We start from the raw sequence: 26,789 nt of genomic DNA, 5'->3' as shown, positions 1-26,789 counted from the left end.
TATTTTTATTTGTATTTTTATTGTGAATGTCAAAATATTTTGTGCCTACAAACTAAAAAGAATGAAATTTCCAGATAGGTGCTAAAATATAATCATGTAGTTGGAAGACCCTCCTCGACCATTATTTACAGAACAGGCCAGTAAGTCCATACTTTGGAACTATGGAGGTTGGAAAGATTGTAACATGGGAACTTACATAATTTACATAAAATATTGTTTACATAAATAAAATCTCATTTATCCGGGACAATCAATGCTTGTGGAATAGAAGCTCCTTCAGGATACAAACTGTGCCATCAATCTCAGCTTTGTGCATTGTCCTTCATCATTTGGTACAGGTAATCCAGCATCTAGAAATACAGAAAAAAAATGTTTAGCTCTGAGGCTAAAACAAGCTGCTGGTATGAATCAAAGTTATCCAACAATCACATTCACAAGATACACCAGACCATATCACAAGACAAACTATAATACTATTATGGAAAATTATACAGTTGATAATGATATGTAATCTCTATAATCCAATGAAAACCTATTTCCATTCTTATTGTTACCATTGTTTTGCATGAAACATAAACGAACAAATAGGTTTACCAATGTTTTTCCTTGGACTTCTTTTTTTTTATTTGGCATGTGTCCAAAGCTGACCATTGTGTAGGAGACCATTTGACAAAAGCTCAAAAGCAACAAAAACATGTTTAAATTGCTATGTGTGAAGGGTGGTGAAAGTTTGAACATCTGCAGGGTTTTTATTTCTGTTTTTCCAGTGGGAAGATGGCCTCTCAATTTCTGTTAAGGTGATGGGTGTCAGACAGAACAGGAAGTGAGGGAAAATCTTACTAATAGGGAAACAGACAGAGTTAAAGTGATTGTAAAGTCTCGTTTTTTTTTTTTTCAATAAAAAACAAACAAACATGTGATACTTACCTCCTCTGTGCAGTTGGTTTTGCACAGTGTACCCCCGATCCTCCTCTTCTCAGGTCCCTCTTCGGCTCTCCTGGCCCCTCCCTCCCTTTGAGTGCCCCCACAACAAGCAGCTTGCTATGAGGGCACTTAACCGGAGGGAGGGGCCGAGCCGAGGCACATCTCTGTGTATCCATTCAGACGGAGCTGTGGTTCAGCCCCGCCCCCTCTCTCTCCTTATTGGCTAACTGACTTTGATTGACAGCAACAGGAGCCAAAGGTGCCGCTGCTGTGTCTAAGCCAATGAGGAGGGGAGTCCCGGACGGCTGAGACGGTCATGGACATTGCCTTATAGAGATGGGGCTCATGTAAGTATTAGGGGTGCTGGGGTGGCTGCTACACACAGAAGGTTTTTTTTATTTTAATGCATGGAATGCATTAAGATAAAAACCTTTCTGACTTTAAAACCCCTTTAACACCTGATCTAGGTTCATACCCTTGCCTACTAAAATGTTTGGAGTTGGACTCCACAATACAGTATATGCCTTGTAATTGGGCAGTGAAAAGCACAAACTGGTTTATAATACTAAATATATAACAAGACTAGCACAGGTATAAAAATAAAAAGCTGCTAGCAATCAAAAATGAAAAACACAAACACCTTCAATGCAAAAATGATAATACTAAGATTTCAGCCCCCAAATAATATTGAATTAAAAAGTGCGGTGCTGCTCATGTGAAGTGACGCCGCCGTGATTGCTGTTCGTGGCGGTGTCCCACAAGTGAGTGGCTTTTTACTTGTTTTTTGACATTTTTTCTATGTACCTTGACTAACTTTAAATAAATGAAATGACATCTTGACATCTTGTTTATTCTGTCTGGACATCATACGGAGAGGACAGAGTGTGTGACTATCCGCCTACCGGTCGGTATAGAACCGTATGTGCATGGTGATATGATTATGTTCATCTGGTGAGTTTGCATTGTGTTTTGGGTCAAAGGAGTGAAGCACTGAAGTCTGTTCATTAATTTATTCATCAGGAGTGCACTTTTCAAAGCTGCTATGCATAAATTTATTAATTTACTACACTATGGGCGTTTTATTTTTTTCAGATTTTTCCTCATGATCTGATATGTGGGAGAGACTGAAACAGACAAGAACATTGTTAGATTCCCTTTCTGGGGGACCTGTTCAGGTATTTCTGTACCAAGATCTAAAGAAATTATTGATCTTTGGGTGAGTGACCCTCTTTTCAATTTTTAAAGGACTAAATTCATTACATCTGGACTATATGAACTTGTGCTGAATTTATTATAGGAGTGTGGTTCAATTTTTAGTTCAATTTTATTTGAGCGCTGCAATCTTAGTATTACCATCTATAATACTGTGGCTGATCCTAATGCCTGAGAGTGGTCAGAGAATGCACACATCTCACGTGTACCCTCTAACAATGTATGAATGTTTTTTTTTTTTATTACAGATACTTATATAACACTTGCAATTTACACAGTGGTTTACGTATTTATTATACATCCACATCAGTCCCTGGCTTAAGAAACTTACATTCCAAGGTCCCTAACTCACATTCTGCTGTTAGAAGTCACGGGGGCCCCATACAACCTGTATAACAGGGCCCAAACCCCCCCCCCCCCCACCTCCAAAAATATCAAATTATATTTTCACTAAAATGCCATGGCTTCCATGCTTTGCTTCTCAGCCATGGCAGAAATTATACCCTTATCGATAAATACCCATTCAGTTGAATAATGCTGCTCTGCAAGTGCCCTGCAGTCACGTGCAAAGCCTCCAGTTGTGGTGTGCTAGTGTGGGGTTAAAGCAGGTGGAGGGGAGGCAATATAAAACATTTGAACAAGTTCATAATGTTTTTAAAATTCATTTTTAGAATTTTACACTTTATTAGAAATGTATTTTTTATGTATTTTTTACAATTCTTTTTAAACTGCCCTGTTGGGGGTGGGGGGCTTTGGTGAAATATCAGAGGTCTAAATAGAGACCTCTGATGTCTCACATTTAAGATAGGGAAAGGTACTCAGGACAGAGATTCATCAGTCCCTTTCTCTGCAGCCTCAGCTACAATAGATCCAAAAAGGGGCAGCAATAAGGTAGTACAGTTGACTCTCCAGCTCAGCAGGTGCATGGGCCCCCCTTTTGAACTGATAGGGCCTGGGCCCAGTACAGGAGGGCTGGCTGTACTGCCTTATCAGCAGCCCTGTTCATATATATATATATATATATATTAGGGCCAATTTAGACAGGATACAATTAAACTACCAGCATGTCTTAGTTCGGAGTGTGGCGGAAACTGGAGTACACAGAGGAAACCCACGCAGGAACAGGAAGAGCATGCAAACAACGTGTAGGTAGTGCCGTGGTTGGGATTTGTACCAATGAGCAAATAATAGCTAGGTGGAAGTGCTAACCACTTGTTTGCATCTTATTTGCTCGATTTTGATCTAGTAAATATACCATTGGAAACATTTAGTTATATCTGTTTTTTTGTGCAAATAACCTGTTGACTTTGTCAAAAATTCAGAACCGTCTCTTGTCCTCTGCAGACTTCCTGTATTATCTCAAAGAGTTTGTTTAACACTTCTAGTTCTTATCTTAGGAAACACAAATTAGTACCCATACTTTGAAGACAGATTTAATTGTGATGAATTGAGTAGTTGTGTAAAATGCTGTGTTTTCAGCTTACAATACGAAATTAAGAGCTGGGAGCAATTTCTGGCAGATCAACAGGTATTTTTCTGTACTTGTATGGTCTTTAAAAGGAATTAACAAGGGTTTCATTCTGCTGTTACATAGGCTGTAAAGTTAAAGTGTATGTAAAGGCTAAGCATGTGTTTGGTGGCCACTATCACATGCTCAAATTGGAAAAGTGGGAAATCCAAAATGTTTCGAGCTGTCACCAGAGCAAGAGCTGAAGATAAAACATCAGTGACCATCAGTGGCCCCTATCAGTGCCCATCACCTGTTTGCAAAACTTAATAACAAAATATGAAAAACATTTTGTTTTTTTCCAAAATTTGGGCATTTTTTGTTTGTTTAGCAAAAACCCAATTCTGATTTAATACCACCAAAAGAAAGCTCTATTTGTGTGAAAAAAAAGATAACAATTTAATTTGGGTACAGTGTTGCATGACCGCGCATTTGTCATTCAAAGTGTGAGAGCGCTAAAAGCTGAAAATTGGCCTGGGCAGGAAGGGGGTATACGTGCCCAGTAAGCAAGCTTAAGGTTAAGGATGTTGGGTAGAAGGGGGTCAACACGGCCACCTGCATAGTGAATTTTGGCTAATTCATCAGGGTCCAGCCAAAGTTTAGCGTGGGGGGGGGGTGATGTTTTTTATTACAGGAGGGTCCCTTTTAAGTCACTGACCTCAAAGAGGTAGGCAGAGCATGAAAGTCAGAGTAAAGTTAGGAGATCTTATCTTCATATTTTATCTGCATCATTGACAGTATTAAAGCAAGAAGGTCAGCGTGATACCTGGTAAACCAGCATTTTCACAAAGAGCGGTCAGCAATGTCAGCCTCTATGTTTCTCTTATAAAAAGTTTTCTTTAAAATGGAATTACAAATTTAAGAGAGTTTAAGGGATTTCTTATGGCATAGTGGAAAGAGGCTAAAACCTCTGTCAAGTTGTTTTCTTGGTGTTACCATTGGAGGAGAACCAGTTCCACTTTAAATATCAATAAACCCCCAATATAAAGAAGTCACTCAGGGTTTTCCACAAATCATTTGTCTAAGCGAAGCAAAATAGTGAAATATTTGATGCAATTTATAGTGTAGGGTATCATGGATTAAGTAAGGCAGAATGGGTCTCTAGGCAAGCTAGCAGATTTGTCCCACCAAACTTTTTGATAGACAATGATAAGGACTGTAATAGGCACAAAAGAGCTTCCCCATATTATTATTATATTATTATTATACAGGATTTATATAGCGCCAACAGTTTGCGCAGCGCTTTACAATGTGAAGGAAGACAATACAGTTACAATACAGTTCAAAACAGGAGGAACTAGAGGGCCCTGCTCGTTAGAGCTTACAATCTAGAAGAATGCATTGTTTGTATTGGCTTTGCTTCATTACAGATGGCAAGTCATTTTTCAAGTTTGAAAATGACTAGCTAAACCTTTTCTAGACTTGCCAGGCTTCACAAGTTTGTCACACAATTGCAGCAAGTCTGCATTGCATGACTCCAGATCAATTTTCTTTGCAAACATTCTGCAAGTCTGCTGCAAGTTCTGGTTCATTTATGCTGTGCAATAGTCCTCCCACCACAGGGGTCACTGTGACTTGCAGAGCTCTTGCTGTAGACTCTTGCTAGAGACTTACCATGCAAATTTGCTACAAATTGGATAATTGTCAACTAGAACGTGTGCTTCAAACTTTTAACTTGCCAGTGAAAATGTGCAGCAAGTTAACAAGACTTACAATTCAACACTGCCACAAATTTGTGGCAAGTTAGCCTTGCTATCCGGGATCCAACACCAACTGTCTACAAGTACCTTCTCCTTATATGCAGTGACAAGCAGGTTCACAGCTTTGATCAACTGCTTTATCTCCCTGTTTTACTTCAGGACCATGAAGGTTGTAGTCGAATCCCCCCTAAATCCACCGGGCTCTAAGTTTCTGCCTGGGTTACCTTGTGGAGGATTCTTGTGAATGGTTCAATATAGTATGTAATGTATTTTTTGCTTTTCTTTTTCACAGGAATTATTTTTTTTCTTTTAAAGTAATGAAAGGGTCATATAACGATACCTAGAAAAAATTCTTACTATTATTATTTTTAATATTACTATTATTATTTTTTTAGTGCAACGCCCTGTGTTTAAAAAAAAGGTCTTGGTCATTACAGTGTAATAAGTGTAATCCCCATATCATCTCAGGGAGAGCATACATTTTTTTTTACAAAGATACCCATGCGCTGATGCAGCCCTTATGCCATCTGCGTTACATATGCACCAATGCAGCCCTCACGCTATCTGCGTTACATATGCACTAATGCAGCCCTCACACCATCTGCGTTACATATGCACCAATGCAGCCCTCACGCCATCTGTGTTACATATGCACTAATGCAGCCCTCACACCATCTGCGTTACATATGCACCAATGCAGCCCTCTTGCCATCTGTGTTACATATGCACCAATGCAGCCCTTATGCCATCTGTGTTGCATATGTACCAGTGCAGTCCTTATGCCATCTTCGTTAGATTTGCACCAGTGCAGCCCTCACACCTTCTGCGTTACATATGCACCAATGCAGCCTTTATGCCATCTGCGTTACATATGCACCAATGCAGCCCTCACGCCTTCTGCGTTACATATGCATCAATGCAGCCTTTATGCCATCTGCGTTACATATGCACCAATGCAGCCTTTATGTCACCTGCGTTACATATGCACCAATGCAGCCTTGTGGAGGATTCTTGTGAATGGTTCAATATAGTATGTAATGTATTTTTTGCTTTTCTTTTTCACAGGAATTATTTTTTTTCTTTTAAAGTAATGAAAGGGTCATATAACGATACCTAGAAAAAATTCTTACTATTATTATTTTTAATATTACTATTATTATTTTTTTAGTGCAACGCCCTGTGTTTAAAAAAAAGGTCTTGGTCATTACAGTGTAATAAGTGTAATCCCCATATCATCTCAGGGAGAGCATACATTTTTTTTTTACAAAGATACCCATGCGCTGATGCAGCCCTTATGCCATCTGCGTTACATATGCACCAATGCAGCCCTCACGCTATCTGCGTTACATATGCACTAATGCAGCCCTCACACCATCTGCGTTACATATGCACCAATGCAGCCCTCTTGCCATCTGTGTTACATATGCACCAATGCAGCCCTTATGCCATCTGTGTTGCATATGTACCAGTGCAGTCCTTATGCCATCTTCGTTAGATTTGCACCAGTGCAGCCCTCACACCTTCTGCGTTACATATGCACCAATGCAGCCTTTATGCCATCTGCGTTACATATGCACCAATGCAGCCCTCACGCCTTCTGCGTTACATATGCATCAATGCAGCCTTTATGCCATCTGCGTTACATATGCACCAATGCAGCCTTTATGTCATCTGCGTTACATATGCACCAATGCAGCCTTCACGCCATCTGCATTACATATGCACTAATGCAGCCCTCTTGCCATCTGCATTACATATGCACCAATGCAGCTCTCAGGTCATCTGCGATTCCAGCAGATAATTAATGTACCGTGTTAAAAATGCACAATATGATTTTACAATACTGTGAGCGGATAAAACTATCTAGGGCAAGCATCCATATTATACACAGAGAGAAGGATAATTGAACAAATCACTAGAGACTTGTCTATTGGCTGCCTATCACATAAACATGTACACTCAGTTCACCTAAATAAAGAGTTCCATATTTATGGAGCTGAATGAATGGAGAAGGAGGGAACACATGGAGACTTACCTAACCCTGGCTTATTTTGGGGTAAGAAATAATGATGTGAGCTTTAACCTATCCAAACACACCGAGAATCATTTTTGGGTGACAACCATCTTGTAATATGGCAAGCTTTAGTCTAGACCAGCCTTTTTCAACCAGTGTGCCCAGGCACCCTGGGGTGCCTTGAGGTTTCTTCAGGGGTACCTTGGCAAAATATCTAAAAATTGTCCAAAAAATGTATACAAGCTGGCATGTGGACAAAGGCTGCCTTTTTATTTACACTAAGTTACAGGTTTTCATTGTGCGCCATCACAACCTTCTTGCTGTCAGCGTCCTAACGACCAATGGCATCATCAGTTGATAAAGAGGATGTCAGTCACCTGCACATCATCCTTGTTTGACCCTCCCCTGCCCCTCTCCATCAGCGTTGGGGGTCACATTAGCTGAGTGATGGAGAAAAACTGAGGAAGGAGAGAAACATTGGAATACTGGCCAGAACCAATTTGCAAAAATTAGTATTTGCTTTGGAAAAATTAATCACCTCTAATGTTGGGTGACCTACTTAGACTTGTGGATGTTGCTGCATTATGTAAACTTATTAAAATAGCTTTTACATTTTAGAATTGGGTGCCTCAAGACGGTCTATAATTTTTAAAGGGTGCCTCAAGATTGTCCATATTTTTTAAAGGGTGCCTTGACTGAAAAAAGGTTGAGAAACACTGGTCTAGAGCAGCCTTTCCCAACCTTTTCAACACAGAGGAACCCTTGAAATAAATTTCTGGTCTCGGGGAACCCCTGATAAAAATTAAAAATCTACAACTCATGACACATTAGTGTGACAGTTAGTGGGAAGAATGCTCCTTACTCTTGTCATCATTGGGAAGAATTACCCCCCTACAGATAGCTAAAAGCAACAATGGTGTCATTGGGAACTTATCTGAGAGGCAGAAATTCCCCTTTTCTCAAGGAATCCCTAGCAACCTCAGAAGGAACCCTAGGGCACCACGGAACCCTGGTTGAGAAACCCTCCTTTCCTTTAAAGGTTGTGACCTGCTATATATATTTAGCAGTCATTAAACAAAGTAATTTGATAACTGTATAATTGTGGACACTCAATACATTTTATCAACATGTCTGTTTTGCAGCTGTGAGGATGCAGACCATCACAGAGAAAAATGATTATTATTATTTTTTTTTTTTTTAGAAACATTTCAGCAGTTGGTATTTCTTTCAGTGAGAAAGGAATATTAACAGAGCATTAACTGCTCAGCAAACGATGCACTTATTCCTATGATCTTTACACAATTGATTTACAGACTTTTTCCTGGGTCTCTCCCTTCTCTATATGCACTATGTATTTCTTGTATTTGCTTTCTATAGTCTCATTATTTTTTCAGCCATACATAGTATGCTCCTCTTTTTACTTTTTCAGGTAGAAAATGATTTTTCTATCATTCATTGACAGACACAGCTCCATATTCTTCTTACCATTGGTATACACCCACTTACTCTGCTGTAGGCATTCAGTTTTTTCTGCCTAGTCAGGAGTCAGACAGTGGTACACACTTATTCACTTAATGGTCAGGTTCCACCTTTCCCTGTAAAGGCCCATTCTACTAGGGTGCTTAGTGCTTCTCGGGCTTTTCACCATCAGGCGTCAGTAATAAAAGTTTGCAAGGCGACAACTTGGTCGTCTCTGCACACGTTCACAAAATTCTACAAAGTAGATGTGTTATTTTCTTCTGACACTGCTTGCAACAAAACTGAATTCCCATAGCAGAGTGAGTGGGTGTATGCCAATGGTAAGAATATGGAGCTGCGTCTGTCAATGAACTTCAGAGAAAAGGATTTTATGGTAAGTCAAAAATCCAGTTTTTCCTACCACATGTCAACAGTTTATGTTTCAAGGGTGAACATTAATATTGTTCCTTGGGGTTAGGTTATGCAAGCTCTGGCCAGATCTATTAGGAGCTCACACAGAATTTCACTATGCTCTTCTGGGGAATGGGGAGGCAGGGGAAAGAGTGGAAGGTGAGCATAAATAACCAGAGGAGTGGGCAAAGACATGAACCCACATGTTTACTTTAAAGTATAAAAACTACCAACATCCAGGTGCTACCAGCTTGTAAATGAGGGTATGTAGCTGAGAAAAGGAGTAAATAAAGGTCATTAACCCAGCTGCTCTTTGGATTACTTTAAAAACTTGTCAACCGCCTCCTGTACATTTACTGCGGCACGGAGCCGCTTACAGGCAAAGTGACGTAGTACTACGTCGCTTGCCAAAGAGCCTGTAGGGGGCGAGCGCGTGCCACCAGAGGTGGGCTCCCGCCCCCACTCGTTCCCTGCCTCGCCAGCGAGAGTGACCGGTGGCTCCGATGGCCGCCGGCCACTCGCGATCTCCCGCAGGAGAGGGAGAAAGACAGACGGCTGATGTAAACACAGCCATCTGTCATTCTTCCTTAGATCATCACAGAGGCTATGCGATCCTGCTGTGTAGGATCGTATGTCTCTGTGATGATCTAACAAGCCACGTCCCCTGACAGTTAGAATCACGCCCCTAGGGACACACTTAACCCCTTGATCATCAATAAAGTTAACCCCTTCCCTGCCAGTGTCATTTTTACAGTAACAGTGCATATTTATAGCACTGATTACTGTAGTAATGTCACTGGTGCCCCCAAAAGTGTCAAAAATGTCAGTCAGGGGTCCGATCTGTCCGCCGCAATGTCGCAGATCGCCGCCATTACTGGTTAAAAAAAAAACAATAAAAATGACATAAATCTTTCCCGTAGTTAGTAAACGCAATAACTTTTGCGCAAACCAATCAAAATATGCTTATTGCGATTTTTTTTACCAAAAATATGTAGCAGAAAACAAATTGGCCTAAAATGTTAAAAAATTTTGATTTTTACATTTTTTTTGAGAATTTCATATAAAACAATTTGAAAAATATTGTTATTTTTTCAAAATTGGCGCTCTTTTTTTGTTTATAGCGCAAAAAATAAAAATCGCACAGGTGATCAAATACCACCAAAAGAAAGCTCTGTTTGTGGGAAAAAAAGGACGTCAATTTCATTTGGGTATAGCGTTGCACGACCTTGCAACTGTCCGTTAAAGTCACGCAGTGCCGAATCGCAAAGTAGGGCCTGGTCTTTGAGCAACCAAATCTTCCGGGGCTGAAGTGGTTAAAGTATAACTAAAAGCAAAACCTTTTTTTTTTAGTTTTGGGTAGAGGGGAAGAAGGATTACAACATCTATTAGGTTTTTATTGCTGTCTTTGCCATCATTAGGGAGATTCGCCGTCTCCATTTGTCCTGTTTACCATTTTCATTGAAAGTGAAAGTAAAAGAAAACCCCAAATTTTGGGTTGTCCCTAAAAAAGTAATAGAGGGGAAATCTTCCAATGGGGACACTAGTTCTGGTGACCTGGGGGTCCCCAAGGAATTCCCTTAATTTCCAAGGATTTCCACACACTTCCTGTTTGGCTATGGGACAGGAAGTGAAGGAAATCTCCGCAAAGGGACACTGATGGTGAAAAAAAAATCTGGAATATAATCCTCCCATACTCTATCGAAAATGAAAAAAAATTAGTTTTGCCTATAGTTCTACTTTAACCTCCCTGGCGGTATTCCCGAGTGTGGCTCGGGGTCGGATTTCACTGCCATAAGCAGTAACCCCGAGCCACACTCGGGGTACTGCCAGGGAGCATCGCTGGATCCTTGTAGAGGTTACTTACCTTGTCGCCGGGATCCAGCAATGTGTTCCTTCGGCATACTGTGGCCGGATCTTCCGCCCGATGCTGTAGAGCCCCGGCTTCCGTCTCCTGCGATGTGACGCTCGCAGGGGGGTGGAACCGGCGGCAAATTTGAAAAGTTATACACACAAACACACTGATTTCATTACAAAATAAAATAAACTGATATTAGTTTGCCCCCCAGTGTCCTTTCCTGCAGTTTTACTGTACTTTATATACATATATATATACTTTAACTTATTTATAGTTATTTATTATATTATAATTTTTGATTTTGTGTTTCAAACTTTATCATACCCGAGATGTTATAAAGAAGAACGCACAGTAAAAATAAATTATATGTAAATAGTTTGTTTGGGCTGCTTGTCCTTAAGAATTACTAGCAAAATAATGGTACCGCTTTCAGCACCTAAAATCGGAAAGAATCATACCGCCAGGGAGGTTAAGTTATATATACATTAAAACATTTACCTCTTTGTAGTTAACGTTGTCTTCGGAATCATAGCTCTTCCTGTTATAAGGGCTCACATCTCTCATTGGCTGGGAAATTCTGTTGTCACTTGACTCTATCATTCTCAATAAGGTAAGGAGTGCTTCTTTCCATTGTGCTCCATTCATTGGCTTATCCCCTTCCAAGTACCCAGTTGCTGAAGCCCTCTCCCCTCCATCATACAGATAAGGATATTCTTCTATACTCTTTTTGCCCATTAAGTGCCCTGGAGAAGAAAAAAGAAGACATAAAATAAAATAAAAATCTGTAAAAATTTGATGATAGCACGCTCATTTTATTTTTTAGATAATATAAAATGTTTTATTCAAATGTAGTTCAGCTCAATTACAATTTGATATTTCAGTTTGGTATGGTTGCTAGAAAGGTGAAATTTAATGCATAGTTAATGAGGTTGAAAAAGACATCAGTCCATCCAGTTCAATCTATGATGTGTGTGTGTTTGCAGTTAACAGTACATTGTATACCCCTGTATGTTGTGGTTGTTAAGGTGCCCATCTAATAGTTTTTTGAAACTATCGATGCTCCCTGCTGATACGACTGCTTGTGGAAGAGAATGGAAGAGAATTCCACATCCTTACCTCTCAGACAGTAAAGAACCCTTTACGCAGTTTAAGTTTAAACCGCTTCTCTTTAAATTTTAGTGAATGGCCACGTGTCTTTTTAAATTCCCTTTCACTGAATAGTTTGTTAACTATGCTAGGGTCGCCAGTACGGTATTTGAACATTGATATCATATCCCCTCTTAAGCGTCTCTTCTTCAGAGAGAATATGTTCAATGCTTGTAGTCTTTCCTCATAGCTGATGTCCTCCATTCCCCTAATTATTTTTGTTGCCCTTCTCTGGACTCTCTCCAGTTCCAGCACATCCTTCCTGAGGACCGATGCCCAGAACTGGACAGCATACTCCAGATGTGGTCGGACCAGAGTCTTGTAGAGTGCTAGAATAATCTCTTTATTTCTGGAGTGAATCCCCTTTTTTATACATGCCAGTATTCTGTTGGCTTTGCTTGCAGTGGCTTGGCATTGCGTGCCATTGCTGAGCTTGTTGTCTACTAGGACCCCCAGGTCCTTTTCCATCTTAAATTCCCCCAGAGGTTCTTCCCCTAATGAGTAACTTGCATTCATATTTCTGGCACCCAAAGGCATTACCTTACATTTTTCAACATTATACCTCATTTGCCATGTATTTGCCCACCCCATTATTTTGTTCAGGTCTTCTTGTAAGGTTTCCACATCCTGTGAAGATGATATTGCCCTGCCTAGCTTAGTATCATCCGCAAACACTGAGATTGTGCTGGTTATCCCATCCTCCAGATCGTTTATGAATAAATTAAACAGGATTGATCCCAGACAGATCCTTTGGGGGACCCCATCTTCCACACATGACCAATCTGAGTACCCCCCTATTTATCACCACCCTCTGGACTCGCCCCTGAAGCCAGTTTTCAATCCAGGTACTCACCCTATGGTCCATACCTATGTACCTTACTTTGTACAGTTAGCGTTTGTGGGGAACTGTATCAAATGCCTTTGCAAAGTCCAGATACACCACATCCACAGGCCTTCCTTTATGTAGATGGCAACTCACTTCTTCAAAGAAGGTTAATAGATTGGTCTGGCAAGAACGATTCTTCATGAATCCATGCTGATTACTACTAATGATACTGTTTTTATTACTAAAATATTGTATATAGTCCCTTATCATCCCCTCCAATAGCTTGCAGGCTATTGATATTAGGCTAATTGGCCTGTAGTTCCCAGGGATATATCTCAGACCTTTTTTAAAAAATGGTGCCACGTTGGCTTTTCTCCAATCAGCTGGCACCATTCCCGTCAGTAGACTGTCCTTAAAAATTAGGAACAATGGTCTGGCTATCACCTGTCTGAGTTCCTTAACCTCCCTGGCGGTATGATTCTGTCAGGAATTCTGTTCCAAAAGCGGTACAATTCTTTTCATGGAAATTTGGCGTTATGTATTATAGGCCTACAATTCTTAGTAATTACTGACTTAAACCTGACCAAAACAAGTCTCTAGTAGACATCCCAGATGTGATAAATTTGAAACACAAACAAGTGAATTATAATCGAATCAATAATATTATTTTATTATTTAATATATAATATATATAATAAAATTATATTATTGATTAGATTATAATTCATGCGTTATATATTATATATATATGTGTGTGTATACATATATATATATATATATATATATATATATATGTGTGTGTATATATATATATATATATATACATATAACGCATGAATTATAATCGAATCAATAATATAATTTTTATATATATATATATATATATATATATATATATATATATATATATATATATATGTGTGTGTGTATATAGGTATATATATATATATATATACATATATATATGTGTGTGTGTATATAGGTATATATATATATATATATATATATACATATGCATATATATATATATATATATATATATGCATATATATATATATATATATATATATATATATATATATGCATATATACATATATGCATATATATATATATATATATATATATATATATATATGCATATATATATATATATGCATATATATAATATAAAATGTGTTATGTGTTTTGTGCAACGTTTTTTTTTTTTTTTTTTTTTTTTTTTCCCTCCCTAGTTCCGCTCCCATGCAGCATTGCTGCTGCAGGGAACGGAACTAGGAAGTCCTCCTACCGACAGACGAGCGGCGGAGATCTCACTGGCGGTCACAGCAATGAGAGCTCATCGCTGGATCGCCAGGATAAGGTAAGAGAAGCTCCGCTGCGCTCTCTGCACGCTCTGCCCATTGACCCCGAGCGTGACTCGGGGATACCGCTAATAGCAGAAAATTCCTACCCCGAGTCACGCTCGGGGATACCGCTAAGGCGGTTAAAGCGGAGTTCCACCCTAGTTATACATTTTTTTATAAAAATACCCCCGGGACAGTCAGGGCTAGCACATTCCACAATGGATAGCCTCTGATCTGTCCCGGGTTGCACTTACCTTTCAGGAGAAATACTTACCTTGAAATTGTCTTCTCCAGCGCTGCCATCTCGGGTGTGGGCAGCTTGAAGCCAGCGCGATCCTCTTCCGCGTCCTCTTCGGTCCTCTTCCTCCTTCTTCGGTCCCACGATGCACTGCACCGGCCCCGACGTCACTTCCGGGTCGCGCGCGTCATCCCTCCACAGCTTCTGGGCATGCCCAGAAGCTGTTTAGAAGGGAATGACGCGCGCGCCCCGGAACTGACGTCGGGGCCGGTGCAGGCGCAATGATTCCTGGGAGCGATGACGTTCAGCTCCCAGGAATCATTGCAAAAGCCAGGAAGTGACGAATCGCCGTGGCCGCCGAGGGGAGGAAGAAGGAAGTAAGGTGAGTATATTTTCTCTAAAAGGTAAGTGAAAAAAAAAAAAAATTGCGATTATCCATTTGTTTTTCAGGTGACCGGGAGCGAGAAGATGGAGGTAAGTATAAATTTCGGGTGGAACTCCGCTTTAAGGACCCTCGGGTGTAAGCCAGTGACTTATTTATGCTAAACATGAGGGTGCTTCCTGTGACGTGTTATTAACTTTAACATTACAGTCTAGGTTACTGTATCCCCCAATTATTTTGTGAAGAATGAGGAGAAGAATTTATTTATAACCTCTCCTTTCTCTCTATCCTTTATCATCCTTTATGGAGCCAATATGTTCTGGCCTCACTTTCTTACTATTTTAATACTTAAAGAATTTCTTGGGATTTTTCTTACTCTTTTCCGCTATATGCCTTTCGTGTTCTATCTTAGCCTCCTTGATTGTGCTCTAATATTTCTTATTGCATTCTTTGTAGTGCTGGAATGCTGCCAATGACCCCTCTGCTTTGTATTTCTTGAAGGCCTTTTCTTTTGTTCTTATATGCATTGTTACTTTGGAGTTTAGTCACCCATTGTTTATTTTAGCTCTTTTAAATGTATTTCCTGTTAAAATGCACCGGCCAATACCTTTAATAAGTATGTTCTTAAAGCATTACCATTTTTCCCCAGTGCTCTTTGTTCCCAGGATTCTATCCCATTTAATATTGTCTAGCATAGAGCACAGTTTAGGAAAATTGGCTCTTTTGAAGTTCAGTGTCTGTGTATTAACCTTATGTTTCCCATTTCTGTGATTTATACTGAAACTAATTGACCTATGGTCACTGTTTCCTAAGTTGCCCCTTATTTCTACATCCGCAATCAGGTCTGTATTATTCGTAATTAGTAGGTCTAGTAACGTATTGTTTCTCTAAATTAAAATGCTTTTACCTTGGTTTTCCCACCTGCAGTTCAACCCAACTTCTGCACCATTACACAACCAAATAATGGCATCTCAGATAGCTTTCCTATAATGCAGAATAAATAAATAATTATGGTACCTTGCCATAGGAGTCTCCAAGAGATGTAACAATTCAGGTCATTGATCTAAGTGCTGAATGTCACTTTTAGGTGGAATTGGAACTAAACTGAAAGCTTATTGTGCTATCCAGTTTCTGTAAATTTCAGAAGACTTTGCTTAGTGCAATGTCTTGGTATATTGGGTGCACCTATCTATGTGTTGCTCAGACATCTTTGATGTATATGGTCTGTTTGACAGAATTGCCAAAATTATAGTTTTATTATTACAAACAATCTCTATTTCTAATGTGCTGACATATTATGCAATAGTAAGCATATTGCAAATTAACAAAAAAAAAAAGTATAAAAATAGAACAGAAACAAGACAAAGAAAGAAAAGAAGAGAAGAGAACCCTTTCCTATGCTTTAAAAAGTAAGGAACACTAGCAAGATAATAGTTAAAAGGGTATACAGTGTTAGGAAGGCATAGGGGTTTATTACTCAGTTACTTGAGTAGAAACATAATTGTCAGTTATGCACACAGGGGTCCTGTGTTCCTTTTATTTAGGAACATAGGTCTCTGTGTTCATGCAGAAAGCCCACCCACCTCACAGTTAGAACGCACCCCCTAGGGACACACTTAACCCTTTGATTGCCCCTGGTGTTAACCCCTTCCCTGCCAGTGTCATTAGTACAGTAACGGTGCATATTTTTAGCACTGGTTACTGTAGTAATGTCACTGTGTGTCAAAAGTGTCAAAAATGGCAGTTAGGTGTCTGATCTGTCCGCCCCAATGTCGCAGTCCCGCTAAAAATCGCTGATCGCCGCCAGGGCCGCCATCAGGGGGGTACAGCCAGTACTCCTGTATGGGGCCCGGGCACATAGGGGGGCCCGGGCAGCAGGAGGATTGGTGGGGAGAGGGATCAATGACAGAGCAATGCACTGTCAGCCTCTTCCTCCACAGGCTGAAAGCCGGTTTCTCTTTGTCTCCCTGGCTTTTAGCTGTTTGTCCCCGCCCACACTCAGAGCTGGGACACGGAGACGGCAGTCTAGAGAAGTGGTGGAGTCATGGAGAGGTAAGACCTGGGAGGAGGTGCGCTGTGTGGTGCTCTGTGGGCTCTCCCCTCCTGTCTGAACAACACTCGTCCATGCAGCATAAGAGACAGGATCGCTCTTACATTGCATCGCACTGTACACACACACACACACAGTTTGATTACCGCCCCCCTACCTCCTCCATGGGCTGCTCATCTCCCGACAGCAGGACATGGGGGTAGGGGGTGGTAATCAAACTGTGTGTGTGAGTGTACAGTCCGATGCAATGTAAGAGCGATCCTGTCTCTTATGCTGTGTGTTGTTCAGATAGGAGGGGAAAGCACAACACAGTGCACCCCCTCCTGGCATAGTAGTGGTTTCTCCCTGTCGGTTTGGGGGGCTTACAGAAATCATAATGGGAAAATAATTTATGCCTGGGATGTTTGAGGGATTGGCAGCTCCCTTTGATAGAAAGTGTATTGGGGATTTGGTAGAAGGAGGAATGGAGGGGGGGGGGTATGTCCTTGTAGGAGGGTTTGGGGGATCTGAGCAAGAAGGGGGGATTGGAAGTAAAGTTTGTGCTAGGAGCAGGGCTGGGGGATTTGTGCTAGGAGGGGGGAATTTGTGCTGGGGGGGGGTGGGGTTGTGAATTTGTGGAGGGATTTGGGGGGTTGTGCTGGGAGGGATGATTGGGGAGGGATTTGTGCTTGGAAGAGAGATTGGGGTGGGGGGGGGTGATATTATAGTTTTGATATTTTTGCCGGAAGTGGGGGGGGGCCCTGTCAGGTAGGCTGTATGGGACCCTGGGATTTCTAGCGGCAGCCCTGATCGCTGCCATTACTAGTAAAAAAAATAAAATAAATAAAAATGACATAAATCTTTCCCCTAGTTTGTAGATGTGATAACTTTTACCCAGTCAATATATGCTTAGTGGGATTTTTTTTTTACCAAAAATATGTGGCAGAACACATATTGGCCTAAAATGATGAAACAATTTGATTTCTAAATGTTTTTTTTATCGAGAATGTTATATAGCAGAAAGTAATTTTTTTTTTTTCAGAATTGTTTATAGCGCAAAAAATAAAAATTGCACAGGTGATCAAATACCACCAAAAGAAAGCTCTATTTGTGGGGAAAAAGGATGTAAATTTTATTTGGGTACAGCATTGCACGACCGCCTAATTGTCAGTTAAAGTTATTAAGGGGGTTAATCCTTCCGGTCCAGAAGTGGTTGAATTAAAATGTTTTCAATTCATCTTGAATTCAGAAACCAGAAAAGAGACTGGCAGAAAGGGGCAGCAGGTCTGGGGGGCGGTAAAGGTAGATAAGTCTTGCCACCACTGAAATATTTATATTGACATAAAAAAATATTAGTGGCTTTAGGATAGCTGGTATAAACCAACTGAAAAAACAGTGGAGCTATTCCCCAAAGCAAATACCATTTGTTTTCTACTTATATGATACAAATGAGCTATGTTAATCCCCTAAGTAAATCATTCAAGCAGACCTGCATTCACACAATAGGGTTGATTTACTAAAGGCAAATAGACTGTGCACTTTGTTAGTGCAGTTGCTTCAGAGCTTAGTAAATGAAAAGAAGCTCTGCAGATTTAAATCATCCAATCATGTGTGAGCATGCAAGCAAAGCATTCTTTGCAAAATGAAGCTTCACCTCATTTATTAAGTTCTGGAGTACCAGCACTTGCAAAGTGCACAGTTAATTTCCCTTTATTAAATCAACCCCCATTGATTCATGGTCAGCATGAGTGAGACTATAGTAAAACTTTAATATTAATTCCAACATATGTTGTCCCATCATGAGAATTGCTTAAAATATACAAATTAGGTACTAGGTAAACATACATATTATTTTTTTTCCAGAGTCTCCTTTCCTCAAACATTACACTTTTAAAAGTAAAGTTAACTACTGATTTAAAAACTGAAAAAAAGAATCCTTGTTTAAAATCTCCTAAAAAAAACACCCAGCCGTTTATATGACTGCAGTGAACATAATGATTTTGCACATATGTGATATTGTGTTAATAAATCCCAATGAGCTTCTATATAATTTCTATTTTAATATGTGTTTTAAAAGTCATAACATGATATGCAATGATGTCCAATGTAGCTATGCATGTTTTTGACTTACATCTGACATTAAAAAAATGATCGTGTTTTATTTTATCAATTTATGTGTTAGAATAGGTACATTTTTTTTTTCTGGATGATTTTTTGTTATATTTTTTATTTTAAAATATGTTCTATAAATCCTGCATCATAATAATAATAATATTATGGTGAATTCAAACTATTTATTTTCACATGAGAGAATTCCAAAGGCATGCTGAAAACTGACATGTCTATGCCGACATGTCTGTTATTATTTTTCCTTCTTCCCTTGTCTTGTGGGGAGGGGGCTGTTTTTTTACTTTTTTTTTTTTTGTTTTTTTTGTTTTTAACCATTTTTTTACATTAGCTTGCAGCCTTTGACGATTTTGGAAGCCCCTCTGTAGCAGGAGTACAAGTAAATGAAGTACTGTTGTCACCATGTTTCAGTTTTCACCCAATATTTACTTGTAATGTTTGTTTTTTATATTACTTTATATCAGTGTGTGAAGTATTATGTAACAATGTAAATCTATAAATGAAGCAAAAACGAAATGACTCGATGTATTACTAAGTATCCGATAGAAATCAAAGCACAGCTATCCTTGCAATATATCAATACAACTACAAGGTAATCAGCAATAACCGGAATTATTATTATTATATAGGATTTATATGTCAACTGTATTAATGAAGGGGGCCAGCTAATAAACTTTATGAACTTTTTGCTACATTACCGACCAGCTTGGTTGGGAATCTCAAGGTATACATGTATGCCTGAACCAAAAATGTAAGTATTACAGTTGTTAAAAAACAATAAAATCAAGAGAATGACTGCAATATGCAATTGCTTCATACGAACCTACAATGTCATCGTATTCCCTCCTATACAATCTATAGGAAAGGCAGAGATAATATAGTATATACTGCAGAGCTACACAAGCTGAGGACTGGGCTAGGAGAGTCAGCCTTCCGCAGTCTGTAATGCTGGGCATAATATATTATTTATCATCCTTTCGTGTGAATTGCTCATGCCCTGAAATGTTTGCCTTTGCCTCATTCTGCCAGCTGAATTCCTTTGCATTTGGAAGTTTAATTTGCAATTGTACCGATGTAATAATCTGTACAGAAGCAATACAACAAAATGATTACTGCGTTGTAATAGTGATCTTTTTTTTTATTTTTATTTTTTTTGTTAATAGTGATTATCACTCTCAGGGAATGGGTTGGCAATGTAAAACATTTGCCAGTGCTGTCATATTATGCCATTGTAAAGTATGACTTTATCAAGTGGTATTCACCATCAATATATCAATAAATATAATACATAAATAATAAATGTATATTATTAGTACTGGCAGGGCAGGTATATTACTTATGGAGTGCCACAGGTTCTGTACAGGGTTGTGACTAGGACACCTTTTTCACGTCTTGCTGGTTAGTTGAATTCCAGCCTTACCTTCCTTTTCTGCAAGGTTTAGCACTGCCTTTGATTTACAAAATCATTCTTTTAATAAAAGGTGAATTATTATTATTATTATTATTACTACTACTACTACTACTTCTACAAATAATAATAATAATCATCATCATAATAAATATTGTTATCAATTATAACGATAACAATAATAATAACAACAACAATAATAATAATAATAATAATAATAATAGTGAATTCCACCCCAAAATGTCTCACAATGATATCCTGCCATTGATTCTCAGGCGAATGTGTCCAATGCAACGCTTAATTGTGGTATGGTGCTCTATAGCGTATGTCCCAGAATGTAAGCAAATAAGTAGGGTAGGGAGCCCAATATTATTTTCTGCATTGTGGTAGTTGGCAGACGTCACCATGGGGAAAAAAAAAAAAAAACACTGGCCCCCCAAAAATCAAATATTAGTTTTAGGTGGAGCTGTTCTAATTTTATAAAAAAAAAAAAAAAAAAATATATATATATATATATATATATATATATATATATATATATATATATATATATATATATATACACGATTTTTTTTTTTTTTACTGTAAATCCAGTAAACGCTTAGTACAGTCCTGTCCAATGTAAATATTGGATGATGATTGGCAGAGTAATAGACTGGAACTTTTCATATCAAGTTTTATTTAAACATAACCTAGCAGGCTATTAGATATAGGTAATGAACAATATTCTTTGTCATAAACTATATTTGTACATGGCAGTGCACGTTTTAGATCAGTGCAGTATCCAGGTTTCTATTTAAATACGTAATAAGTATATAATTAATTAATAAATAATTAATTAATTTAAAAAATAACCCCATTATATTTACAGCCCTAAAAAAAGGAAAAAAAAAAAAAAACGAACTAACTAAATACGTTTCAGCAAAAAAGAGCCAAGAACAATAATGTGCTTCAAAATACTCTACATCATACTAACCAATAAAAAATGACCTCTTTACTAAGTGACTGGGAATACACCTAAACTGAATGGCTGCTGTGCTGTGTACATTGTCATTGTTTAAACACCTCTGAGATGCCCCTAATCTGGATTTAGACAATCTATTGGTACAGTGCACTGAAATCAGCATGCTGGGATTTGTGGTCCTATGAAAGGCAAAAGTTTGCTTTCAAAGATAAAGATCAGCTTTGCACACCTTTAAAGCATGTTGGTGTAGCAGTGTTATGGTGGCCACATTAAACTTTGATTTTTATCATCTGATCAATGTGCCATTCAATCTAAATCATCAGATCCACAAATATATGAATAGACATAACTTCCTTTCTAATAGATTAGATATTTAGATTTGATCTGAGTCTTTTGGCCAGGGTGGAACATTATTGATCGGTTTGCAGCGATGACAACATTGAGATACTTTGTTTATGAATAAGAGGTCAGATTATGGGATTAAATATTTGAAATAGGGATATAATCGACACTTCACAATCATAAATTAAAATGGTATCTTAACTATCAATAGAAATCCACTTCCCTATGTGTGGCATATTGATCAATTAGGTTGTCCAATATAGATCAATAATCTCAATTGGAAGAGATCAATCACACAAAAAAAGAAAAGATTGAAACAAGTATAGCCACCATTATATAAGTGTTGAGCCAATAATGCTGATAGACATTGGACAACAGATCCCAGGATCCTGCTGCAGACTTAGAATGACCTCCATTGTAAAGATGCAGAGTTTGGGAGCCACTACATACAACAAGGTCACCAGCTAAACAACTGACAGACATAATAGTCAATTAGGCATGCTAAAAATAGGAGTAACATAAATAAATAAAAATCCTCATGGAACTGTGTCTTCTCCAGCTGGAATTTAATCATAATTCTACTAACCACAATGTTAGCAATGTATATAATTCTAAAATGGATCTTATTATACTGCTGGGATTCTGCATAATAAATACCTACTACATACCTTTAATGGTTTAAAATGATATGCAGGGGCACTTCTTTACTAAGGAGATGATCTAAGAATGTCATTTTCAATATGGTCTAAAGCTGGCCAGACACTATACAACCTGATTGTACAGTCTCTGTATAATCTGCATTATGGTGGCCATGCATGTAACAATCTGATCAAACTATTGTTTACAGAATCACATTAATAAATTATCAAACAGATGCAATGGGGTTTATTTACTAAAACTGAGTGCAAAATCTGGTGTAACTCTACATAAAAATCAATCAGCTTCCAGGTTATATTGCCAAAGCTTTGAACAAGCTGAAGTTAGAAGTTGATTGGTTACCATACACAGCTGCACCAGATTCTGAGTGCACCAATTTTGGTAGATCTACCCCATTGTGCCATTCATCAATTTTGAACAATAAAGATTGATTGAAAATATGGCCATCAATCTCAATAGGTTCCGTATATTGTATTTGCTTTGCTTTTCATTTCCAGGGACATATGGCAAAACCCCAGGGCTGTCCCTGAAAATCTGGGATAGCTAGTCACTAAGGCTTACCATATGCTATACAATCTAAATGTAAAATCTTTAGACCTACCATCAATTATAATGCAAGGGCCTTCCTGATTTGACACTAATTGAATCAGTTGTTTATGCTTGTCGTTATATGGTATTGTTTTGGTAACTCTTAGGGCTTGTTCACATTTTCAGCTGTGGGTCAGTAAAAGTAGGTGGTTGAGCCATGGTTTTATTTCACCACCGACCACTCCCTTTAAATCCACACAGCAGCCAAAGGAGGTTGCAAAAATGATACCCCCTGTTAGTTTTGGTGGACAATGCTGTTGCTGAACACAACCCATTGAAGTGAATAGGTCCGGCTACAACCGTGTGCAATGCACATGGCTGGAGTGTGGTGATGCTAGCTTTTAAGGGTTAAAACATATCATTTACCAGCTGCCTGTCAGCCACCTTCTGAAAAGCAATCCATTGTGGATCCCTTTCTCAGAGGAGTGGCAAGGGCTTCCGTTTATATAAATGAGCCCTCAAGGAGGTTGTACGGAGATTGTACAATCAGATTGTATAGTGTATGACCAGTTTTAGGCTTCTTTCACACGGTCCGCCTCCGTAGGCGGATCCGTGCTGCTCAGCGGGGGATTGATACACTGATCCCTGCTGAGCAGGCAGGTGACAGCTCCCTCTCCGCTCTGTGTGCAGCACTGAACAAGTCCAGTTGAATGTGACTTATTATCACTACTAGATATACCATGACCTGTAAAAATAAGAACCCGACCTGACATGTTTTCTCTCAGAAGGCATCAACTGGGAATGAGGGCTTCTGAGAGGAAACGCGTCGGGTCGGAGCCAGTAGTGTGACGTCAACACGCACTAACTGTTCTGCAGGCGGCTGTGCACAATTGATGATTATCATGTTGTAAGTGCATTTTTATTTTTAATAAACAAACTTTGATACATTAATGCACTATGAGCTCTCTGCATTGCTTTTATCACTAGTACATGCTGTGCGAGATCTGAGCTTGGATCCATCTCCTGAAGCCAGCTGACAACCTAACATATCATAACCTATCAACCTATTACCTATTATAGGTGATCTTATGTATGCACATATGATCTCTTTGTGGGATCATCCCATCTGGTGGTGAGGCACATGCACTTAGGATTTATTTTTTACACAAGGACATTTTTCACCATAATTCACATCTGGGAAGTTGCAACCACACATTAATTATATGCAAACAGAGCACAAGAGATGCCAGAGCACCAATTATTTTTTATGGACTTTTGGAACACCTGTCCAATTTAGTTTTATTAATTGGAGTAGGTTTTTTAACCATATGCATGCTGACATTTACGTATGATTATAGCACAGTATACAAACACTTTGTATTGTGGCACATAGCACATAGCAAAAAAGTGACAATTTACAAAAGGAGATATATAATGAGGCACTGCTACTGATTAATTAACACAACAGGTAATTATCACTATAGAGGGTATACATTCAATCTTAAAAATGAGTGACTCATGAGTGACTTTTTAAGATTGAATGAAGTGTATACCCTCTATAGTCATACTTACCTGTTGTGTTAATTAATCAGTAGCAGCGCCTCATTATATATCTCACTTTTCATTTAAGTATTAACACTTAAATTGAAGGCAGCTCTGCATAAGACATAGAAATTCAACCAGGGGAGGCGCCGTACTCCTTACATCTTCTTACACAATTTACAAAAGGAACAATGAAACCTTTAGTGGACATTATACAGCCCAGTGGGGAGATAATGTTCCTCTGTTCACTCCCCCAGGTATTTAAAAGCAATCAACTAGAGATTCCCAAAATTTCCGACATGTTTTGCGGTGAATCCGCTTCCTCAGGGGAATGGGAGAAGGACTAGAGAAAAGAAAACATGGGGAGGTGTTGCCTTGATGCCTTCCTGTTCTGGCCTGGCCAGTTTTGCTCCTCTGCAAGGTTACACTGTTGTTTATAACCATTTGTGTTCAACCATTGCTTGGTCCCCTTGGGACAAGCTTCAATACTGTGCTCTTTTGTCAATATTTGTGCACATTGTTTGTATCACAATTATGGTTTACATGTTTTCTTTTCTCTAGTCCTTCTCCCATTCCCCTGAGGAAGCAGTTCACCGCGAAACATGTCGGGAATTTTTAGAATCTCTAGCTGATTGATTTTTACATACCTGGGGGAGTTAACAGAGGGACATTATCTCCCCACTGGGCTGTATAGTATCCACTACAGGCTTGGTTTTTCTTAAATTATATGTGCTCCTTTTGTAAATTGTCAATTTTGTATGTAAATTACATTTTGATATATTTTATATGTGCTTTTGGTCTGTTTAACTGTCCAGGGACAGTACCATGAAAATCCCCTCTCTCTGCACATTGTATCTGGTTCTTTCTTGTTCAGTATTTGGGATGTAGGTACCTTTAAAACCAAATAATTAACCTATTAATTTTTCCCTGAAGCAATCAATTTTTTGCTACATATCACTTTATACACAGAGTAGATTACTATTTTTTTTTTTTACAATATTGTTTGTTAAATAGACTTTGAGATCTAGTTTTATATCTTATTTTTAAATCAATTGTCACACATATTTTGGATCACATTTGAGTTAGAAACAGCGCATCGTATGGATATATAATATATAAAGTACAAGTGTCTCTGCGTTCAGTCCCTGTGTCCGTGGGATTGCGCTACTGCGCATGTGCCCCACGGACAGCCGTTGGGACTTGGAGAACAGAGACTTCAGGCGGCCGGGCGAAACTGTTGAATCGGCGGGTGTGCGCGGGCACGCGGTGGGTGGACTTACTTCTAAGTGGCAGCGGCCGTTACAAGTGGCGACGGGCGAGTGATGTAAAATAAAATCGCAGAACATAGACACGCTATTAAAGGGACACTTATAAGCAAACTGACTTTAGTAGCAAAGTACGCCTTACTGGAACAAGTCTGTTTTTACAATTGTTTGACCACATATGTTCTAGCGCCCATTAATTTAACGGGCTTAATGTCTAGTATATAAATAAGACCCTTTCCAGATAGCCCCAAAAACCTTTACCCCGCTAAAGCCCTTAGACCTTACAAATAGAAGAAATGACACTTACCTACAGCCCAGTGGCTACCCCTGGGAGACATTTTGGAGAGTGAAGCTGGGTCAGGGTGCTGTTGGGAAGGAGCAGCCTCTGAGTGGACCTTGAAGAGGATGAGAGTGCAAAGGATGAGAGAGAATAGGGTGCGATATCTCCAGAAGACCAGAACTCTTTCCATCATGGAGCTCTATGGGAGGGAGCTGTCCGAGGTGCTGAACTTGAGAGCTGACACTGGGTGTGCTGTCTATGGTGCTGAAGATGATAGCTGAGCTGTCTATGGTGCTGAAGATGAGAGCTGAGCTGTCTATGGTGCTGAAGCTGTGTACAGGCGTTGCCAGTGGTCTATGTGAGGTTAGACTGGGAATGTGGGCAGCCTTCTTCCTCTCTGGATCCTGTGCAACTCTTCTACCTCCTCCTCTCCCAGCAGCATTTATAAGTGAAGGAGGGATGTCTGTTGTCAGAATTCATCAGACTGGCACCTCCTCCACAAGTACCTTCCTGACCTCACCTAGCCACTGACCTGGTATCCACCAACACTCTGTCTGAGTCATGTATGCCAATATCACCTACAGTTCTTGTCAATCAAATCTCATTGCTATTTGTTTCCAGTAATAAATC

General features: G+C 39.2%; 1 protein-coding gene across 1 annotated transcript; it reads right to left on the bottom strand.

Annotated features, from left to right (window-relative positions):
• On the bottom strand, positions 1–26,583 carry GRP (gastrin releasing peptide). The gene is made up of 3 exons (XM_082270013.1): positions 26,187–26,583; positions 11,580–11,824; positions 1–350 (listed from the first exon to the last, which is right to left on the bottom strand). Exons 1-3 carry the CDS (start codon positions 26,350–26,352, stop codon positions 303–305), a joined length of 459 nt encoding a protein of 152 aa, XP_082126139.1. The 5' UTR covers positions 26,353–26,583; the 3' UTR covers positions 1–302.
• Between the last annotated feature and the right edge of the window lie 206 nt (positions 26,584–26,789).

The sequence above is a fragment of the Pelophylax lessonae genome, assembly GCF_965119305.1.
Source record: "Pelophylax lessonae genome assembly, chromosome: 1".
Lineage (NCBI taxonomy): Eukaryota > Metazoa > Chordata > Amphibia > Anura > Ranidae > Pelophylax > Pelophylax lessonae.
The sequence above is the reverse complement of the archived record's forward strand: the minus strand, read 5'-3'. Positions and strand labels throughout refer to the sequence as shown.